The 24,482-nt window shown below is 37.4% G+C and overlaps 1 protein-coding gene across 1 annotated transcript in view; it reads right to left on the bottom strand.

The window, feature by feature from the left end:
• The window catches only part of mylka (myosin, light chain kinase a), a 151,486-nt gene extending 144,815 nt beyond the window's left edge, over positions 1–6,671 (bottom strand). The window contains exon 1 of the mRNA XM_067443257.1: positions 6,512–6,671. Coding sequence (XP_067299358.1) covers positions 6,512–6,537 — 26 coding nt within the window. The 5' untranslated portion in view covers positions 6,538–6,671. The remainder of the gene's footprint in view (positions 1–6,511) is intronic.
• Between the last annotated feature and the right edge of the window lie 17,811 nt (positions 6,672–24,482).

Genomic DNA, 24,482 nt, shown 5'->3' with positions numbered 1-24,482 from the left:
TACAAATTCTTACTGAGGATTACAGATCCCAGACCAGGGGCCTATACCATGAAGCCGGTTTAGCTGGTTAGCCAGATATGTTTAAGCTTAGTTTGTGCCAATCCTGGGTTTTAGGTACCATTAAAGTGGTTTGGCTTTTAGCTGTGTTCCTCTACATAGTAACTTGTGCTCCACAGTTATGTTCTGGATAAGAGATCTCAAACTGAAATTGGACCAATCAGCTGTGAGTAAAGTGACACACCTCTGATGCAATAAAGCAACTTCCCCTGTTTCTACTCCAAATTAAAGGTCACTACATAGCAAATGTTTTTTAAAGACTACAGTGTCTGGCTTTTAACAACGCCTATAATAATAATAATTTTGTATGATTTAGATATAATTTCTGTAATTATTATACCCTTAATCAATTACACATTTATCATTTTAGTTAATCAATCATTAATATGCACTTTGTTAAAATTAATATAAATAGCCTACATAAAGTCATACAAATAAGCTTTAAAATCAATAAATGAAGCTATTAAAAAAAAAGCTTACTGAGCTTAAAATGTTCAGTTCTCTATATATCAACTACTAAACTAACTTCATAACATTTACTTGCATTGATGTATAATATTTTTTTCTTTAAGTTGTCCTATTTCATAGACAGCTCTTTCCTTCATGCTGTGTAAATTTGTTTAAATTCTTAATATTTTTCAATCATGTAATAATCTGCAGAAGAGAGAAATGAATCTCGCAGCATCTCTCAGGAGAAGTGAATCGGGTTCACTGATCCGTAGCGTGTGATTGGCCATTCATTACTGATGTCACAGCTAAACTCCTGAATCAAAGCCTAAGTTGACAGAGAAAGCTGATGATCAGCATCATGGGACCAACAAAGCCGGAATAGATTTGTTTGGTTTTGTCAACTCAAAACTAATCCTGTAACCCTGAGTTTGTTAAACTACCATCATGGTACAGGCCCCTGCAGTTATGGGCAGCTTTTCCTTCTAAAAGCAGAAGCACCATCTGGGGGGCATTCCAGAAAGCAGGTTGTGTGACATACCCAGATATGTTTAAGAATAAGTTAGCGAATAACCTCATCTTTCTGTTCCTAAAACGGAGGTAACTTTCAGGGTATGCAAGTAACTATGGCAACTCACTATCTGAACATAACCTGCTCCGGGGCAGGTTATGTTCCATGGTTAGTTTGCTTAAGAGGTATTCAGATGTGTTTTAAATGATTAAGTTTTAAATTTTTCGGTTATTTATTTAATTGTCATCTCACACATGGATTAATTAGCTTCAAACAAACAATATAATCCTTATTTTCAAAGACTAAAGATTACTTATTAAATAAACTAAGCCACTGAAAAAAAAGTGACTACATAGGTTATGCAACTCACCATTAAACAAAAGGAGGAGGAGGAAGTAAAACGGTTTGCTTTTTCTTAGCGTCTGTTTCCATGGTGAATCATCAATTCGCCACTCTGTTGAGAATGTCTTGTAAATTAACCGGGAACATACTCTGGGTTGTCTGAATTTACTCCCAGACACTTTTTCTTACTCTCAAACTACTTTTTTGGAACCAGCATACCTCGAGTAAGCAAGGTTTGGGTTAATCAAACGAGAGTTCAAGGTATGTAAAGGTAAGTTAACCTTGCTTTCTGGAAACCCCCCAGGTGGCAGTGGTTTAGTGACAGAATTAAACGCTATTATCAAGTCCGTCTCCCTCAGTCTGGAGGGGGGCACAAGGAGATCCACAGGGTCCGTGGACAAGCCTCCCCTGACCACCTCGGGCGTCGGGGCCTGGTTTTGTGTGGTTTTCTTCACTGCATTCACACTATAAACCAATGCTGGCTCTCAGTCTTTTTGCAACTTTAACCGCAGTCGCTCCAACTGACGGGGTGACATCAGGTGCATACCCTCTATTGTTTTGCTTTGCTCTCAAATTGTTAATACTAACAACATCAGCATTGCATGACTATGTGTATTAGCATTATCTGTAGATTTTAATTTCTATACAGTCTAATCTTTTGCTTTGTGACTGTGTGACTCCAGTTGTCACTGAGATGTATTGTCCTTTCTGGATTACAATCCACCAAAGTTATAAGTATAATTCTTACGGGTGTTGTGAAAAAAAGGCTATAAAGGGGCAGCTACACTGAAATTCGACACAGAAGCCTGCATCTATTACATTGCTGTTGTCTAGTTTACGAAAATGCACCATAGCACTGCTGAGGACTAATTACCACTGCACAGTTGTGTTTCCACGCGGACAATTGGATCATAACACCACAGAGTTTAACAACCAAGATCGGAAGGTGAAAGCATAATATTGTTCAACGATACAGATGCCGAGTGAGACCTTGAACGATAAAAGATTGAGATCACATTTCCACACAAGTGTCATTTATTCACCCAAACTCTAAGGTGAAATTCTAAGGAGAAATGAATGGGAGAATATTTCAGACATTTTTTATTGAAAGATTAAAATAACAAAAGAATGGGGGGGGGGAAAGGAAGTGAATAGTAAAATCTATTAGGTTTAATGTTAAAAAACAGTTTTGTTCAATCTTGAACTTATTGAACATTGAAAGAGTTATACAAAAGGAATATTGTTAATGCTGTAAGTAAACACCATTTGTCTGGTGATTTTTAAGTACAAAAGGAAACACTATTGCTATTAGGGGTGTAACGGTACACATATTCGTACCGAACCGTTTCGGTACAGGGTTTTTGGTTCGGTGCACGTGTGTACCGAACTGTGCGAGTGCAAAACAGGTAACAGTTGGCTTGTTTTAACCGCGGAACAAACGTCAATCCGAGTTCCCACGCAAACATATTAGGTATTCAGTCCATTTTATCACAAAATTCAAAGGATAAATGCCGTTTTGACGCTCTTTAATCTGTCGTGACTGATCACAGTATAGTTGGCTACGCGTCAGTTCAAACGGCGGAGCGCGAGTGAATGCGATCATCTCTTCCTAAGGAATAAACATAAATTAATATCTCTTAAGGTATGTTGAGGATGCATTACAACTTATTGAAATTTATAATAAGTCATGTAATCGCTCAATCTGTGTTTCAACCGCGAAAAGACGAAAGACGAAATCAAGTTTCAAGTTCAAGTTTCACTTTATTTATCCTTAGAAAGGAAATTTAGTGTGCAGCGGGATATCTAAAAAACAAAAACAGGATAAGAGCACCACCAGATGCCAACAACATTATACACAACATGGGACACACATCAACACAACAATGGAGACACTCCTACACCAGAACCAATGACAGAAACCAATACAATACATGGACAGTATGTCATAATAAACAATGACAGGAATATAAGAAATATAAAAATGTTCCGTAGCATCAAATTTACAGCCAGTCCTTCAGTGTCCACCCCACAGCTGTTAGTTCATTAAATATATGCACTATATTATATATTAGCCTATATATTCATTATATTCTACTTAACCTGTTACTGATGTCTTGTTTATTTAATGCATGTTTAAATAAATCTGTCATGATTTGACAGCCGTGAATAAATTATTATATTTCAACAACGAACTGAAGAAAAAAAATTATAATTCGATTTAGAAGTTAATGCAAAAACTGCCTCATGTAAAGCTTGAGAGTGTTGATTATTAGATCTAAAAATAAATAACTTAATGTTAACCTTTAATATTGCAATGTGGAGCCTAAATAAGGACTCCCTAAATAGTTTACAGCATTATCTTTAAGAAACTTTTAGTTATAATTGAATTAATTTAAGGACAGACATTTTTTGGATAGATAGATAGATAGATAGATAGATAGATAGATAGATAGATAGATAGATAGATAGATAGATAGATAGATAGATAGATAGATAGATAGATAGATAGATAGATAGATAGATAGATAGATAGATAGATAGATAGATAGATAGATGATAGATAGACACCACTGTTGAATAAAAATAAATAAAAAGAAAGCAATTTTGTAAAACTGCTGTACCGACGTCATACCGAACCGTGACTTCAAAACCGAGGTACATACTGAACCGTCAGATTTGTGTACCGTTACACCCCTAATTGCTATTAACCCTTGGGGGCTTAAGCTGGGCATACACGGTGCGATTTCTATGGGTTTTCAGCAAGGTTACCTACTCACACTGTACGAGTAGATCGCATGCGATGTAAAGCCAAAGCTCACGATTGATGTGCGGTCCGACCGTCGAGCGCGTCTTGACTGCTCACACTGTACGGGTGAAAAATGCGCAATAAAACCCCTGTGGCGACGATAGACCATGGTGTATTAATAGAGAGGTAAATGCATCAGCTATTGATATCAAGAGGATTTTGATTTTATGTAGGCTATAAAATTATTATTATTATTAGAGTAGGCCTACTTTTATTATTAAATTGATATTACATTAATTTGCCCCCCTCACCCCAACAATAATGCATAATCGACACACTGCATAATAAAATAATAGATAGATTACTCCTCACTATTTAAAAACATTTGGCCCGATTAAACAAGGAATTATAGGTCTAATTATATGATTATAATGTCAGAACACTGCAATAATAATGTCCGTCTGAAATGAAAAGTAAGAGCAGATTTATCTAAACACAACTTGTTTAACACAAAATGGGCCTAGCCTACTTCTCTTCTATTTTTTTTTCCACAATATGGACCAAAATAGAAATATTAAGAAAATAAAAAAGAAAGAAAATAAGGCAATAAGCTACGTTATCAGTATGTTGAATTACATTTATCTCTCATTGTCTGAGAATATACGCCGAAAGCTTGTCAGATTTTACTTTCACTTTCTGCAGTGAATAATTGACTGGGTTTGAGACTGCGTTTAAACTGCTTATTGTGTGATATCCACTGACTCGCGTTCATGAAGAAAAAACACATTGCAACATGCCATTGTGTCAAGATGGACAAGGTTAAATATTAATTAACATTAAAAAATAAAAATAAAAAGTGAAAGTAAAACAAGTAAATGAATGATCAACTAGCTAAATGAATAAGAGGCACTGGATATATACAACACAAACTGGAGGCACAACAGTTTACTTAATTTCTGCTATTTGATAGCTGCCTACATAATTAAAGATCTCCCCCTTTTCGTTTTTTCCTTAATGCTTTTAAAAATTAAATGGTTGAACTTCTGCTTTCGCGCAGGCGCAGTGAGGGGAAATAGGGCAGTCAGTTCGTGGCTTTGCTTCAACTGTGCGATAACCTCACGTGGGCGAGCAGAATTTCTGACACGGCAGAAATTCATCCGACCATCCGATTCCCGATCGTGCGAGGTTTGTCGCCCCTCGTTTCCCCCTGTACACTGCACGAACAACTCGCGACAAACGACGCACGATAAACCTGAAAATCAGCCCGACCCAAAAAAAGAGTCGCACGAGTCAGAATTCGGCTCGAAATCGGACGAAAATCGCACAGTGTATGCCCGGCTTTATGTACTAGAGATCTGGGTGAGAGTGGAATCACTTAATGCTGAAGTTGCCCCGCATTAAGAACATGAAAGAGGCAATGGAACTAGTCAATGAGCTATCGCTACCGACAGTGCAAATCAATCCACCTGTGCAAGAGATAAAAGAGGTTTAATAGAGAAAGGCCTGTAGATACGTGAGCAGGAAGCAAAGAAACAAGGAAAAAGCTTTTAATAAGGTTTCTAGAAGCAGACTACAAAAGAGAATAGATCAAGATTGAAAACATTCTGTTCCAGTGAGGAGCCTGATAAAATATAGCATTCAAAACAGACGCAGTTCAGTTTATCAGTGTTATGAACCAGTACTGCGTTACCACACTACTACTCCAGAAATTGTAAATTGTATGGATCTCTGCTCAGCCTGAAGAGATGATCTTGTAAGTACATGACTTGATACAATTGATGAAGATTATAACACGGTGCTTATGAAGGACAACAAATCAAACACCTCTTCCGTGATCTCCTGTAAACGAGCAAATGCAGCGGCAGAACATGCAACAAAGCTCGAACAAGCTAAAGCTTTGCGAGAAATTCATGACCAACAGGTAAATGTAAATAAGATGGAGTGATTGCAAGCTTTGTGAAACCAAAATGTTGTTGGAAATAAAGCAAAAGGAGCCTGAAATGCAGTTAAGGCTAGTAGCCTAGAGAGAAAACGGCTACGTCAGTTGCAAGTGGATAAGGAAGTAGTTGCAGCTTGTGTCAAAGTTTATAATGAACTTGAAGATAACTTTCAACGCTGTGATAAAAAAACAAAATAGTGCTAAACACTCACACAGTCGCCCAAAGAACAGATCCCCCTCCCCAAATAAATCCAGAAGCATCCTTGTTTTCACCTCAACAGGTATGTTGTGAGGAGTGTGAACTTCCACCATCTCAAGCAAGTTTATCTCAAGCAATGGAAAATCATTAAGCACACACGGATTGCGTGTTCGAATCTTGAAATTTAGAGACTGGAAGATGTCCTTCATGGCCCTTATCGATCGCAAGCCTCTCCTACATGGTGAGAAAATGTTCTATCTTAAGAGTTACCTTGCTGGAGAAACTCGTAGAGCCATGGAGGGATATTTCTACAGAAACTCAGAGGATACGTATTCTTGTATCTTAGATACAAAGGTTAAAACTCTGAAGAGAACTGATACTTCTGGATGGCCTCTTTTATTTAGGACTCATCTTGGTAGCCAGCAAACAAGTGTGTTCTTCTCTGCTTTTAAGAATGCTACAGCTCAACAACACATTGCACCACCACCCCCTACTGGACAATATCACGATTACCATACAACATATGAAGGTGCTTGGAAAGTCCTGCAAGAATGGTATAGGTACTCATTCATAGTGCCAAAGGCTTTTAGAGACAAGTTGATGAGATGGCCCAAAATTGTGGCAAATCCAGAGAATTCACAGATTTTCTGCAAGGCTGTTTTGAGGCAATTCCTCATGCTAAATGTGTAGCCATCCTAAATGACTGTGGAAAAAAAACATAATTTAATTCATAATAATGAAAATAATTTATTACAAAAAAATATGTTCATATGATATTTATAAAACCTGCTGAAATAAATGAAAACTTCGGCATTTATGTTATTTAGGTATGTTCATAGACATATTCAAGTATTGTTGTCCCAAAGGCAGTTCTTGTCCTCCGAGAAGCAGAAGCAGACATTGCACTTGCTACAAAGTGTGTTGGTGTAGCCTATACCACAGTATCTGCAGCATCCTCTATTTTGTTCATATCTTCTGACAGATCTTTTGGAAACACTCTAGTGATGTATGAAGGTAGAGGGCATAATTACACTCAAAAAAATTGGTGCTATATAGTACTACAAGTGGTTCTTTGGCTTGTAATCATAGGGGAACCACTTTAAGTGCTGTATAGCACCAAATCTTGGTGATTCAGTGGTTCTTCAGCGGTTCTTCACCAGTTCTTTGGGATGACTGAGGTGTTATATAGCACCGTTACCGGTTCTTCAGTGGTTTTTCAGTGGTTCTTTTGGGTGGTAAAGGTGTTATATAGCACCACTGCCTTACAAAGAACCTTTCAAGCCACTTTAAGGGTGTTTTACATACCAAAGAACTAATGTTGGTGCTGTTTAGCACCATTATTGTGGATGAAATAAAATGTGATATGGCACCTCTTAGGGGTTCTACATAGCACAATTTAACAAAGGTGCTGTAGAGCACCTTTAAAAATACGGTGCTATTTGGCACCAAAAGTGGTTACGCTATGATTACAAGCCAAGAACCACTTTTAGTGCTAAATAGCACCAATTTATTTTAGAGTGTAGTGATACACTGATGTGAAATATCCAGTGTTGGGGACTGATAAAATCCTTTGTAAAATAATTTATTAGCCAGCAATACCTGTCACAGGGCATGGTCTGTGTTTTTGAGTGACTTAATTTTGTTAGCATGATTTCCACATAATCATCAGATGGGTGGTCAATGGGTTGTTTATTTTACTTTTCCAGTTCACATGTATCTCCATATTCATCTTCTTAACTATGAGACTAAATTTCAAAATCACTGTTCCCATTTTGGATGGCATCAATAACAACACACACCTTTTAGATAATATGATATTGTCTGGCTGGAGGCATTCTGAAATAGAAAAAACACTGGTTATTTTCTATATCGTAATAATACTTAGACATTGTAATGAATTCACACATTTCACAGAATTCACACAATATAGTCTGGCTAGCTTATTGTGCCCTCTACTATCATGCTAATATAATTTATAACCCTTACTTTCCAGAACATTATCACCTGTCCCTCATGCAGGAAGCAGATATTTGGGCAAACAAGCAAAGCCCAGAAAAGAAAACAGTTAAGTATGTTTTCTAAACTCATAAGATGAAGATTTTCAAATATTGCTACACAAATATACTTTCAAATTCTCAAACAAATAGTTTATTCCTTAATTCAGCTAGAAACTTATTTAATAATAACAACATTTTGATTAAACTCAAAATTGTAACAAAGACATTTACAACTTGAATGATCAAAACAGTTTCTATTAGTATTTATTTCACATGGAGCAGGTGAGAAGTGAGATCCATCCATGTAATATGCAAGGTACACAGGCAAATTTTGCTACCTATTTTACCTAGTGTTGAAAAATTACAACATTGACATTACAAGCTCAAAATTGAATATGAATAAGGCATTCAACTCTACCTTAATATCTGCATGGTCTAGACATATTACTAAATACATTTAAAACATTTTGGACATTTTACTAACTTGAATGTTGATTTATCCAGTCCAATAAAACTTCATGATGTGCTTCAAGTCAAGTTTGCAGGTTGTGTGAGTTCATGAGCAGGTAAAAGGCCTATTCACAAAATATTCCCTCTTATAGCATTGCAAGAGTGAACATTAGGATCCAATAGTTGTGTAAATGTGGTCTTAAGTTTGATTTATACTTCTGCGTCTAGTGTACGCCGTAGGCTGTGTTTTTTTATGCGTAACATAGGATTGTACTCTGACGTGCATATCAAGAACAGTTGATACATTTGGGTGCATTTTGTTTTGTGATTTCAATGGAACGAATAAAGTCTCTGCAACAGCAATCGATTGAAATGCTTGTCTGTGCACGAGCCAACGATACTGAAAACAGCAGCCACAAGCACGCTGCATCATTTCAAAAACGCATTCCAGCGCATTATTTAACTCTACTAAATTAACTAGAGATGCTAAATTTGTATTAGATAATCTTCCTCTTTGACCTAGTAAAAGTAAAGGGACAACATAAAAATATTATTTTCTCAGTCACTAATTATAAAGTAGACAAATTAGCTAAACAACAGTTCTTGGTAGAAAACAATAAGCCTAAATATAAACAAACATTCTTTCTTGAGCCTTGCTGAATAATCACGGCCACCTCTCTCTGAAGACACTGACAGCTGGGCTGATGGTCACAACCTCCAGTCTTTAAATTGAAAAGGTTTTGAAATATGTTCTTCAATTACCTTTGCATTGTTGTTCTACTGGATTTCATCAACTAACTCAAGCCTCTCCTTTTCCAACGTATCCTTGTTTTCTACAACAGGATATGGAGAGAGAAAATTTACTTCCGCTTTCTTTGCCCTTTTCATATTTTTGCTGCATTGGTCGGTAACTTCCTCTTCAATGTATTTACTTCTAATTCTGGATATGTATATTCGTGTGATTTTAGCTTGGCATGGAAATTGTGCATCTTGTACTTGAGGCGTTGCTGCCAGCCATACATCTCTGCCAAGAACCCAGGCTCATTTATGCATGGAAACATCTCAACAAGGGCTTCAGCCACTGAGGATATTTGCATACTTGAAGGATATACTGTATAAGAAAATATAGCTTCCATTATTGCAGATTTAACACTTGCATCATGGAAGTGTGAACCAGAGGCAAGATATGACTTGTTTGCCTCTGCAAGGATAAGTTCAATGTCACTGGAAAACTTTGGTACTTGAAACGGCACTGGCCATGGAGAAGAGCAACCCCAGATAGCATGGTGACATTGATTCAATGTTGAAATTCCATCAGAATCATCATTTTGGTTGAGGTTGAAATTTCAATGCTAAGTAATATTGGATCAATGTTGAAAATTCAATGCTAAAGCCATACTGGACCAATGTTGCAAATTCACTGCTAAATAATATTGGATCAATGTTGATAATTCCATGCTTTTCAGTGTTGAAAAGACAAACATTGAATCAATGCGGATGTTTGGTCAGCTTAATTCTCCACCGGTGAGGCTTACGGTCAATCTATCTGTCCCATTATTCAACATGTTAAGGCAAGTCCAAATCAATTGGCTACATTTGTGTGAATGTGAGCACATTTATTATCCTCAAAGGATATGATGAGTACACCAACGAGTATGTGGATTAACAAAGAATACATAAATGTAAATTTTGTAATTGTAAGCCTTTCTTTAAATTTTTCTGGAAGAGTTAAAATTGTATGTGTGTTTGATGTCTGACTCTTCCAATAAGAAAGCTGTAAAAACTATGAATCTTTTTAAAAGGTATATTATTTTCCTGCTTAATGTTGTCATTCTGTGTTTCATGTTATTATAATAAAAAATGCAAAAAACAAATAAAAACAAAGAACTTCTACCATAAATTTAGTCTATCAGTTTTAAATAAATAAAAATGTAGCCTATTATTATTATTTAAATCATGTAGAATGGACATGCTAGTACATGAATGTACAAGTTAATAAAGAATTTAGAATATGTGTCCCTATCGAATATCGAATGCGCCACAATCCAATCCAGCAGGTGGCGGTAATGCACCTTCAAGACAACCACCAATCAGATCAAAGCAAGTGCAGCTGAACAGACTTCAATCGCGAAAAAGAGACACTGGACAACGACCATGTTTTTTAGAGGTAAGTAGGCCTACAAAAATATATTTATACAATTCATCTCAATTTTAATTTAGTATTTTTATTCATCTTTATGTTTTACAACTTGTGTGCTTCTGAGAGTTTTAGTGAACTGCAATGTTAATAATAGTCACATGAGCGCCCTCGTAAGTTACACAACCAACGGCCAGGATAATATTAATACATTGAGTTTCAGTTTGTTTTTCACCAAACCATATCATATTTGTATTCATTTTTTTTCTTAAGATTGGCATATACACTCTGTGAATTGCGTCCGAATTCTGACTCGTGCAACTCATTTTTTTTTTTTTTTGGTCGTGCGTCGTTTGTTGTGAGGTGTTCATCTATTTTATGAGATGATTTTTGTATTAAGATGATTCATCTGTGCGTGCAACGAGTAAAATGAATGCGCGGCGCGGATCCACAAACGTATCTTACTCGTTGCACACAGATGAATCATTTTGAATCATCCTATATTTGTCCAGTGTATAAACGAGAGGCGATCGGACGGTAAAATGAATTTCTGGCTTGTCAGTAATTGTGTTCGCCACTCGTGAGAGTATCTCACAGCTGAAGCAGAACTAGAACTGATTGACCTGTTAGCACGGTGAGGGGAAATACAATCAGCTCGTAGATCTGCTTCAGCTGTGAGAAATCATCACGAGAGCAGATCACAATGACATCATTACAGTTTAATCTTTAATGCAGCAAGAAAAAAAGAAAAGAGTGAGATCTTTAAGTTATGTAGTCAGCTATATCAAAATACAGAAATTTAGTAAACAGTTGTGCCTCCAGTTCGTGTTGTAAATGGAAAAAAAATCTCTTCCAAACCACCATGTAGCCTATACAGCTCCTCTTTTATTTTCTTAATTTAACTATTTGGTCATTCATTTACTTTTCATTTTCACACTTTATTTATGTACTATTAAATACAATAATATTATTAGATAAAACACCGGATATATTCACTTTGATTTTTCATTCATTGTGTGTCTGCAGGTCCTTTAAAGTCTATACTAAAATGCATTAATAGTCCTGAATTTAAAGGTGCACTATGCAGCTTTTGTCCACTGGAGGGCGCCTATGCAAAACAAATGCGTAGTTTGATGACGCAAAGTGTGAGCGCAGCATCTTGGGAAATGTGGTCTTCTCATCACAGCCGGTGAAAAATAGGACTCGGGCAGAAATCACGTTCATGCATGCGGTTATTAACGTTACTGTAGTCTAAAGCAGAGCAGGACCGAGTGTTGTGGACCTGAGCAAAGCTGCTGGAGCGATTGTTAAACAAATACCCGCCTTGCGAATACCGGGACTTTTATTATGACGGGACAGGACTCATTTGCCGGGCGCCTGCACAGATCCGCTCTTCCGGTTATGATTTTGAGGTAATGGAGCTCTGTTTATCATATTAGATACATTTAAGTGTGTTTAAAACGATGTTATGACGTTACTCCGTGCGTTCAGTTGTTCACACTGCTAAGAGTAAAGCGCTCCTGCCAAATAAAAGCCGAAACCGAGGATAACGCAGATATGACGCAATTGACAGGCGACTCTCTCAAATGCAATGCTGCAACGTCCCTGTCCTTAGTTAAAATAGCAATTTTCTCACAATTTACAAATAGTTGGAAACATCTGGGATATTGTAGGTACTCAACTGAACAAAATATATAACACTGGCCTAGTGGTTTTTGGATATTTTACTGCAAAAATACTACATAGTTCACCTTTAATGTTACCGTTTTAACTGGGATATCAAGATTTTGATAATTTCATTTTGTAGTAGGCTATATTTGTAATGTATAATTAATCACATTTCCAAATATTTACTAACTTCTTGTTGTTTTAGATGCCGTGAATGCTGATAAAAAGAGGCATCAGAGTTTATCTTTTCTGGGACGGTGCAAAACTGTCTCCATTACAACCTGAAAGGCTTCGGGGCATTGCTCATGGTGGAACCCCCTGAGTTTGGAGTATTTCATTCTTTCTTCTACCTTCTCTCTTTCAGTAGTACTGTGTCATTTCTGTCATTTATTGGGAAGTTTACATTTGTATTTACTTCCATTTTGCAGATGCACGTTGTCATGTTTTTCCAGGCTCTTCTCATTTGTGTTATAAATTCAGATGTAATTGTTTTAAGTCATTGTGAGATTTCCTGTTGTAACTGTGGGGGCATAAATAAATACATTTGCATGCAAACTGAAGGATGTTGTTTACTTTGAGTGACTTTTTGATGCAAAATCATATCGACTGCAGCCACACATGGTCTCTGATTAAAATGAATAAAATAAAGAGACAAATTAACTGGCATAGAATCCTGCTGTACATAAAGCAAGATTGATCTATTTTTCATTGTTGAATTAACATTATTTCAGGGTGCAAACCTGATGAAAAATCAAAGTTATATTTCAATATTGATTCAATGATATTTTGATTGATGCATTAACATTGATTCAACATTGATTCACTTAAATAAGTGGTTTAATTTTAGTTGGAAAACTATTGATTTTAAGCCCATCTTGATCTATTTTTCATCGTTGAAATAACATTATTTCAGGGTGCAAACCTGATGAAAAATCAACATTCTCAACATTGACATCTCAACATTGATTCAATGATATTTTAGTTGATGCATTAACATTGATTCAACGCTGATTCACTGTTTGTCTGCTATCTGGGAGATGACTCATAGTCCAGGCAAAATAGTGTTTTACGACAGACTACCGTAACTGTTTTCAGCTTAGATCATTTCTATGAGGTGTCCAGAACAACATACTAAAAGTCCTAAGAAATCCTAGTTGAGGAAATATGTTAAATTCTCATCAATCCAAGATGTGTGCCAGTAAGGCCAAACAACAATGGATCCCAATGGGGCTATTTTTTTCCTTTACTCCTATCAAAATGAAACTTTACACAATGAAAGTACACATGAAAAGTAAATTTTTTTGTTTTACAAGTTTCTTTGAAAATTAATTTTACTATGCAAATGAGCTATACACTAATCGAATATGCCCAAAATACACCCAAATGGGCTTATTTTTCCCTTTACTCCTACCACAACAAAACTTTACACAATGAAAGTCGACATGAAAAGTAAAACATTTTGTATTAGAAGTTTCTTTGAAAATGAATTTGAATATGCAAATGAGCAATATACATATCGAATATGCCCAAAATATTCGATACTCCCTAAAGGGCTTATTTTTTCCTTTACTCCTATCACAATCAAACCTCACACAGTCAAAGTATACATGAATGAAAAGTAACATTTTTGTTTTCCAAGTTTCTTGGGAAAATCTATTTCAAATATGCAAATGAGCTCAACACTATGCCTAATTGACTTATGGCCAAGAAGCCCTAATGGTACAAGTAGAAAAAACAGGGGCCAAATATCTAACACATTCATGTCCATTTAGTAAGTTAACCTATGCATAACCATTTGCATAGTAAAATTCATTTTCAAAGAAACTTGTAAAACAAAAAAATTTACTTTTCATGTGTACTTTCATTGTGTAAAGTTTCATTTTGATAGGAGTAAAGGAAAAAAATAGCCCCATTGGGGTCCATTGTTGTTTGGCCTTACTGGCACACATCTTGGATTGATGAGAATTTAACATATTTCCTCAACTAGGATTTCTTAGGACTTTTAGTATGTTGTTCTGGACACCTCATAGAAATGATCTAAGCTGAAAACAATTAGTCTGTCGTAAAACGCTATTTTGCCTGGACTATGAGTCATGTTGCTCTGAAAAAAATTATTTTACAATTAGTTCTATATTTGGTTCCAAAATGAGTTAATTTGCCTGGACTATCAGGGAGAAGTACAGTGTCTTGTGAGGTTGACGGTTCACCGTCATCTCCAAGAGAGGTGTATACTAGACTGTCATCCACAGTGTTGGTGTCCAAGGTACTTGGCATAGAGGACAGTCCTGCTTCATAGTGGAGGCCAGTCAAGGGTGATCAAAGGCACTTTTCTATCTAATTTCAGTTTTTTAGAAAAACTGGTTCCTAAAAGCTTTTTCCTTCATAGAGTAGTCCAAATTCCCCTTGTTATTTGAATGTTTGAACAATTTTTAAAACACAAGATTTTTGGAATCCCGATGGAAGCATCAATTTTCGGATATTGTTTTCTTCAATAATGACTCGCAACTGGACCGACATTTCAGTGCCTAAAATTGAGATTTTGTTTGTCTTGTTAAGAACCGCAACTTCCACTTGAGTCATTCTGGACACGGAGACTTTTGGGTTTGGAATGTTAGCATCATGGATGTGATATGCAATCACTGATTGGGGTTTTCTTACCATTGTCATGGGAAGGTTTCTGAATGACCCAATCTGCCTCACAATTCTTTTGAAGAATCTGTGTTTGGCTTCGAATCCTATGGTCCAGAGAAACACAAGTGGTCCAAAAGCAGTTGTTAGCTATGGATAATGTTCAAGGAAGGGATGTTTTGGTTTCAATCTCTTCGTGGAACACATCCAAATACCTGTAACAGTGTTCACTGATCTTGCTTTCCATGTATCCTAGGGTCTCATCATTGTGGACAGGCGCCATTACAAGCTCAACAACATCTTTCAAGGTCATCAAAACCTGCTACTATGTGTCATCTTCTGTTAATTTGTCAACTATTATCTAAGGTAGCATCCGTAACAAGCACCAGTTTTCGTGCACATTTCCTCCTATACTCTTACATGATGCAAAAGTCAGAAGGATAGCTTGTGGCCAGATGGCTTTGTCATTCAATTTGTCTTCTTACTTCACAATGATGAGCTTCAGAAGTGTCAGACAATGCTGATTTGACATGCAAAGTATGGCTGGACTTAGTCCGTAGAGGAAACATTCCTGCTCTTACTTCATGTTCCAAGATTGGTGAACGCTCTCCAATGCAAAATCAACAATAGTGTGTGGAAGAAAAGCTTTCAACAAACCTGCCGATGGAGTGAGCTGCAAGATCATCTGCTACTACAGCAAATACTTCACCACTTTGCCCAAATTTGGCACAGAAATACCATTATCTTCCAAGCATTTCAGATCTATAAGCATTGGCCCCAACACTTATGGGTATCCATATTGGGTAAATTACAAAGAATGGCTAGATAAATGGAGCTTAGATTAGATTGAAAGGTGGCAGGGATGTCTGCAAACACCCACCCAGATAGCATTGTGACATTGAGTCAATGTTGAAATTCCATCAGAATCATAATTTTGGTTGAGGTTGAAATTTCAATGCTAAGTAATATTGGATCAATGTTGAAAATTCAATGCTAAAAACAAACTGGACCAATGTTGAAAATTCCCTGCTAAATAATATTGGATCAATGTTGATAATGCCATGCTTTTCAGTGTTGAAAAGACAAACATTGAATCAATGCTGATGTTTGGTCATCTTATTTCTCCACTGGTGAGGCTTGCGATCAATCTATCTGTCACATTATTCAACATGTTAAAGCTAATCCAAATTAATTGGGTACATTTCTGTGAATGTGAGCACATTCATTATCCTCAAATGATACAATGAGTAACCCCAACGAGTGTGTGGATTAACAAAGAATACATAAATGTAAATTTTGTAATTGTAAGCCTTTCTTTAACCTTTTTCTAGAAGAGTTAAAATTGTATGCATGTTTGTTTTTTGACTCTTCCAATAAGAACGCTGTAAAACTATGAATCTTTTTAAAAGATATATTATGTTCCTGCTTCCTGGCATGTAATGTTGTCATTCTGTGTTTCATGTTATTATAAAAAAAATAATAATAATTATAAAAATTAAAAAAAAAACTCCTACCATAAATATATTCTATCAGTTTTAAATAAATAAAAATGTAGGCTATTATTGTTATTATTTAAATCATGTAGAATGTACATGCATTTCATTATTTATCTAAAGAATACAGAGTTAATAAAGAATTTAGAATATTTGTCCCTACCTATCATATGCGCCATAATCCAATCCAGCAGGTGGCGGTAATGCACCTTCAAGACAACCACCACTCAGATCAAAGCAGGCGTAGCTGAACAGACTTCAATCGCAAAAAAGAGACGCAGAACAACAACCGTGTTTTTTAGAGGTAAGTAGGCCTACAAAAATATATTTATAAAATTCATCTCAATTTTAATTTAGTGTTTTTATTCATCTTTATTTTTTTACAACTTGTACAGCTTCTCCTGAGCGAGTCAGAGTGAACTGCGATGTTAATAGAGTCACATGAACGCCCTCGTACACAACCAACGGCCATGATAATCTTAATACATTGAGTTTCAGTTTGTTTTTCACCAAACCGTATCATATTTGTATTCATCTCTTTTTTCTTAAGATTGGCATATACACTGTGAAATGTGTCCGACTTCGACTCTGACTCATGCAACTCTTTTTTTGTCGTACGTTGTTTGTTGTGAGGTGTTCATCTATTTTATGTGATGATTTTAGTATTAGGATGATTAATCTGTGCGTGCAACGAGTAAGATGTGCATTTGTGGAAACGGTGCTACGCATGCATTCATTGACTTGTGAGTCGATCCTATTTGATTCATTTGGATTTTGAGACCATATAGGATCGACTCATTAAGTCAATGAATGCATGCGCAGCGCGGGTCCACAAATGTATCTTACTCGTTGCACACACAGATTAATCATTTTGATACTAAAATCATCCTATTTGTTCAGTGTAGAAACAAGAGGCTATCGGACGGTAAAATGAATTTCTGGCTTGTCAGTAATTGTGTTCGCCACTCGTGAGAGTATCTCACAGCTGAAGCAGAACTAGAACTGATTGACCTGTCAGCACGGTGAGGGGAAATACAATCAATTCAGCTCTGCTTCAGCTGTGAGATATCATCACGAGAGCAGATCACAATGACAACATTACAATTTAATCTTTAATGCAGCAAGAAAGAAAACGAAAAGAGTGAGAACTTTAAGTTCTGTAGTCAGCTATATCAAACTACAGAAATTTTTCACAAACTGTTGTGCCTCTAGTTCATGTTGTAAATGGAAAAAAAATTCTTCCATATTTCCACAAGGCACAGTTTCATGCTTTTAAGGTGGACGGTCAGGTACTCAAAATATTGTCTTTCTTTGTGGAAACTGCATGACACGCCATGCATGTAAAGGAAAGCTGGCCTGGCTTAGTTGTCTGTGGACGAAACCTTGACAAATGTGTTCGTAATGCACCATGTGTCCTAAAGGTGCAAGGACAAAAATGCAGCTTGGATTTGTTTGATGGCTTGTGACCATTTATGTCCCTTTTGATTACATTCCAGAGGTTTTCAATGGGTTCAGGTCTGGAGATTGGGCTGGCCATGACAGGGTCTTGATCTGGTGGTCCTCCATCCAAACCTTGATTGACTTGGCTGTGTGGCATGAATCATTGTCCTCCTGGAAAAAAACAGTCCTCAGAGTTAGGGAACATTGTCAGAGCAGAAGAAAGCAAGTTTTCTTCGAGGACAACCTCGGATGTGGTTTGATTCATGCGTCCTTCGCAAAGACAAATCTGCCCGATTCCAGCTTTATTGAAGCACCCCCAGATCATCACCAATCCTCCCCCAAATTTCACAGTGGGTGCAAGACACTGTGGCTTGTAGGCCTCACCTAATCAAGACCTCATTCAGTAGAATGAGGTGTGCCTGTGTTGGAATTCAACAGACACTGGACATGACACATGACACGATCATGAGGTGGAACGGAATTTATTGGATATTTCAAACTTTTTTAACAAATCAAAAACTGAAAAATTGGGCGTGCAAAATTATTCAGCCCCTTTACTTTCAATGCAGCAAACTCTCTCCAGAAATTCAGTAAGGATCTCTGAATGATCCAATGTTGACCTAAATGACTAATGATGATAAATAGAATCCACCTGTGTGTAATCAAGTCTCCGTATAAATGCACCTGCACTGTGATAGTCTCAGAGGTCCGTTTAAAGGGCAGAGAGCATCATGAAGAACAAGAACACACCAGGCAGGTCCGGAATACTGTTGTGGAGAAGTTTAAAGCCAGATTTAGATACAAAAAGATTTCCCAAGCTTTAAACATCCCAAGGAGCACTGTGCAAGTGATAATATTGAAATTGAAGGAGTATCAGACCACTGCAAATCTACCAAGACCTGGCTGTCCCTCTAAACTTTCAGCTCATACAAGCAGAAGACTGATCAGAGATGCAGCCAAGAGGCCCATAATCACTCTGGATGAACTGCAGAGATCTACAGCTGAGGTGGGAGACTCTGTCCATAGGACAACAATCAGTAATATACTGCACAAATCTGGCCTTTATGAAAGAGTGGCAAGAAGAAAAAAGTGTTTAAAGTTTGCCACAAGCCACCTGGGAGACACACCATACATGTGGAAGAAGGTGCTCTGGTCAGATGAAACCAAAATTGAACTTTTTGGCAACAATGCAAAACATTATGTTTGGCATAAAAGCAACACAGCTCATCACCCTGAACACACCATCCCCACTGTCAACTATGGTGGTGGCAGCATCATGGTTTGGGCCTGCTTTTCTTCAGAAAAGTACAGTATTCAGTTTTTTTGCTACTCCTCCTTCAAAATTTGTCCAATTCTCACAAAATTTGGTAAACTTAATATTTGGACTGAGCCACACAGAAATGACTGAACAGATTTTTTTATTCATCTTTGTTCAAAAGTTATGCTGTCGTGAACTTAACGAGGTCGACCCAAATTTGGTTCGGAGGCTGTATCTCGGCCAAACTTTGACCAATCGAAATTGGTACGCTTCATCAGACCCATGATCTGAGGGTACGTGCCAAAGTTGGGAACAGCGCCACCTAGGGGTCGTGAGATATGAAAAAAGGCTATTTTTGCCCATAACTTCTGAACGCTTTGACGGAAAATCATATTATTGGTATCTATGGATTCCTCGTGACATGCCAAATCCGAGGATACCGGATATGTCAGGATCGGATGAACCATGTGACCGCCATTTTGAATTTTGTCATAAAATGTGATATCTATTGAAATATTTGACATATCTGCACAAAATTTGGTATGCGTGACCGACAGCATGTCCCGGACGTACCTGAGAAGTTTCAGAACAGCGACACCTAGCGTTCCAGAGATATAAGATTTTTTGCTAAAACGTTTATAACTTTTGAACACTTTGTCCAAATTTGATATAATTTATGTCATTTTGTTCCCTGGCTTATGCAGATTCCGACGATATATCATTTGCCATTTTCCAAACATGTTACTGTCCGCCATATTGAAACAAGTGAAAAACAGTTTTTTCGCTACTCCTCCTACAAATTTTGTCCAATTTTGTCCAAATTTGGCTCAGATGATCTTCGGACCGAGCCTCACAGAAATGACTGAACGGGTTTTTGATATTCGCTACCGTTTCGGAGAAATCTCTGACGTTGACCTTGCCTGTGTTCGTGTCTTTATGCTAGTTAGCTTAGCATTCTAAATGGTTATTTGCAAAAAAATTCTTCCGTTCCAGACATGAATTACTTCTGAGAATGATTTAAACCAAATTTTAAAAATATATAATGTTGTTCATTAAATCAAAAATTCTTCATTTTGAGTCGTTTTTTTAATTTGAACTATGGACATACGACATGCCGACGAACACGTGTCTTCCCTGTGGCGCGATGAGATGAGCATCGGACGCCGGATCGTGAGGTTATGGGTTCGAGCCCCGTGGGGGACAGCTTTATAAAGTCGTGTCATTTAGTGGCAAAAGCTGCGGTTCTGCCTTTAAAAACTCAAGCGTTTATAAAATTAAGCAAGCCATTGTATGAGTGGCATGCTGTTTAAAGCAACCGGCTAAAGCTTTGAAACTTGGTCCGCTTCAGCGGACCCATACTCTCAGGATCCATACCGATGTTGAGCCAGAACGGGTTCTGAGGCTGTATCTCAGCCAAACATTGATCAATCGAAAGTAAACTTGGTCCGCTTCAGCAGACCCATACTTTCAGGATCCATGCGAAGTTTGGGAACAGCACCAATTACAGGTCAAGTCCAGTGTTTATTAAGCTTTAAACCGTGTGAACCGTATAATGAAATTCATGATGAAAAAAAAAAAAACATGCATCCAAAATATCCAAATAGCCTAAGACAAAAGCCACAGGGGCTTGGCCCCTAAATAGCTGCTAGCAGCTATTATGGTCTAGTTTTAATTGGAATGAATGGTAACATTTAAAAAAAAAATATTTCTTCATATTGTGTTTTTTGTTTCTTGTGAACAAGAGATAATTGTTTTTGTCTGAAATTTCAGGAAGATACAACCTCTTCCTTCCATCAGTAAACTGCTCCTGTGGAAAAACCTTACCAGTGACCATAAGTGATCTGGTTGAAAGTGGTTACTGGCAAGCCATTGTCAATTTTGAGACCTTGTACTTGGTGGACTTGTTCACCACGTATGAGGATCTAAAAATCACTGCCCCAGGGATGTCGAGACAAGCTTTTGTCAGCATGCTCGAGTGTCATACAAAACTCTTCGGGCGAGTGAGTGGACTCATCATTTAGTTATCTTGTTTGAATCAACTTATAGGCAAATAATAGGCTTTATAAACAATTAATAGGCTTTGTTGTTACAATCCCCAAAGTTTCAGCACATATTTCTTGACAGAGCCCTTTCTTCGTCATGACCACAGTCTAAAGCCAACCTTCGAAATAGTTACTTACTGTTTCGTTTTTTCACTTTTGCTCTAAGGGTGGTAAGATTTGTGGGGACACAATGCAGAGGACCTTCCTCGAATGGGCCTATGCCAAATTTGAGGTTGACAAGCTGTCCCAGGTCCAGCATTTTCAGTGCCCTGCATGGTGCTGGTCAGTGGTCCGCAGCACGAGAGTCTGCTAACAAGTCTGGAAGCAAACTAGACGAGGAAGGTGTTGAAGTTGCTGTCTGCCGTCATGGGGTTTTGCTGAAGGGACTGAATATGTTCCGTGGAGAAATATTTGCATACCCATTATATCTCCAGAAACAGCTAGCTTCACAGACCGTCCAGTTTTTTTGCTCTGATGTGGTCTGCAAATATTGGCCATATCTGCAGAAAGTTGTGGACCACTGTCCAGAGTTGGAGGACTTGCTGAACATGCGCCCATTTCTCTCCATCATGCATGCAAAAGCACATTCATGGATGTGTGAGGTAATAATGACAATTAGATGTATTACTTACCATTTGCAACACACATTATGATTGTCTGTCCTCTGCCCCTACTTGTTGTTTTCCAAATTATAACATACATTTAAATGTGTTACAGTTAAAATGGGGGGGACGCAATCAAGAAGGAGCTGGAACAACAATCGGGGAGGAGGTTGAACAGGTTAACAGCTTCCTCTCTCGAGCAGCCATATGTTCCAAGTACATGTCAAAAGCCGGTAAGCATTTTTCATGTAAAGTTGTGTCCAAATTAAGACCAAGTGGTTTTAACACTGATGCTCGGCCTTTGCATTTTAGAGTTCCATGCATGGGTGCTCCCTTAGAAAACAACTGTCTAGTCAGCACTTTTACACTGACAAGGATTCTCTTAATAATAATTTAACTTCTGACACGTTAATTAATTGTATGATTATTTCCAGGTTTATGTGACAATATTAGATAATCAATTAGATGATCAATGTAGTATCTGACCTGTGGTCCTCACTGTGAACCTAAATTACTGCACATACATTGTGTGTCAAGTTTGCACAGACATGCTAACAATCCAGGCAAGTGGCTGGAACAAGGGAAAGGCAGAAAACCTTGACCGGACACTGGCCAAAAGATACATCAAGGTACAACTAGGAAAATATGTATTGTTCTGCCCCCACTTTGTGCGGCATTAGAGACATCTAGTGGTTAAAAGTTGTATTGCATTTGAGTTTTTATACTTTAGTCCCTCCTCTCTTGCCGTAGTTTTTCCTGTTCACCTCTGACTCTAATCTACGGAGAGGACATGCAGCAGTTACTCTTTTCTCTTTGCATTTGGTAGTTTATGAAGGTCTAAGTCTGTAAGTATTTCTGTACGAATTACTATTAGGGATGTCCCGATCCGATCACGTGATCGGAAATCGGGCCTGATCACGTGATTTCGGACTCGATCGGAATCGGACGTTACATCCCGATCAGGACTCGGATATATATGTATATTCTGGGGTGAGAGACAAAGTGAGCACTTGCACCGCGGTTCATCTCACATCTGATGACGCAATAATATAGGTTGTAACTTGAAAATAATGCTTTATGTAGGCGGCTATGTTTCTGTAGATGGATACACGTGCTGGCTCCTCAGTGATACATTACAACAGCGCTAATAAAAGAAAAACGTGGGCAACACGTTCTATCTGTGTAAACTTTGTTTAATTCATGCGAGTGCTGCCGTATGTATGAATATGAGCAGTCATTTCCACAGTCATCACCCGTGTATATTCACCAGAAGACGCGAATGAGAACGCGCGCGCTGATCTGTATCTGTGCATCATCCGAAAGCGCGCACTCGTCTCACAGCGCGCAAATATTGAGTTCTCGTTCAAGTCTTGTGGTTAAACGGACCAACTCACACAAGAAGTATGTCAACATGTCCATCTTGATGAGTATCCAAGCAGACAGTCTGAATATGCCTTAAGAGGACTTTATGCAGTCGAGAAAGACGACGCAGAGCCTTCCATGTCTTAACTTACATTTGATTACCCTACTTTATTCAATTTCTCTACCTAAAAACTAATGTTAGACCTATAAAAACCTGAACAGCCTTGTTAATTATACTTCAGTCAAATTACACGTCAAATATTTTTTCCCCAAAGTTAGTTTATGTCATTGTAGGCAGTTATCGTCACGATGATTTCATGTCAAGTGTTCGTTTTTTAAATAAGTTTAGTTTTAGTTAGTTATTTGATGCTATAAAAACGGCTGTGTGATGTCATGATTGACAGCTGAGATCGACGTCTTGCACTAACAGACTTTTTTTCGGGATTTTTGGGAGCAGATTATTTAATTTAATTTCCATAACTGTTTATTTCACACCAACATAATTAATTGTTCTGCATCTGCAACTCCGATCCCGGACTTTTTTATGTTTAATGTTGCACTAAAATCCAAAAGTGAAGAATTTATGTTATTTCTTTCTTGATTGTTCAAGCTACCTCACAGAAGTGCTCTGTTTATTAGAGTTGTTGAGTGTTAAAATAAGGTGAATAAAATAAAAAATAAGGAACATCCTGGTTTATTTTTTTTCGCTCTTCTTTATTCTTTTTTTAATGTATTATAGAAGTATCAGATCGGGACTCGGTATCGGCAGATACTCAAAATCAAATGACTCGGACTCGGACTCGAGGGCAAAAAAACCTGATCGGGACATCCCTAATTACTATGCTACTTTGCTATAGTCTTTGTGTATTGTCTGTTTTGGCATAATAATCACGATTAGCGTTTCTCCATAGACTTCCATGTTAAAGTTAGCTTATATGTTTACTAGTCCTGTAAGTCTCATTATAATGGCTAATTTTTCTCATGTGATAGCTATATTGTTAGACTTGAGTTGTATATTCACGTATATATGGGCAGTTTGTAATGCCATATTTTATATTTTCACAGTTTTACAAAAAAGAATGATCCTTACTAAAGGCCTCTCTCTACTCCGGTTTCCTGGGTCTTTATTTCACGGATCTTTTGTTAGCTATCTGCTACGCTAAC

This window comes from Pseudorasbora parva, chromosome 5 (assembly GCF_024679245.1).
Source record: "Pseudorasbora parva isolate DD20220531a chromosome 5, ASM2467924v1, whole genome shotgun sequence".
Lineage (NCBI taxonomy): Eukaryota > Metazoa > Chordata > Actinopteri > Cypriniformes > Gobionidae > Pseudorasbora > Pseudorasbora parva.
Note: the sequence above shows the minus strand (reverse complement) of the source record. Positions and strands in the feature narration are given on the sequence as shown.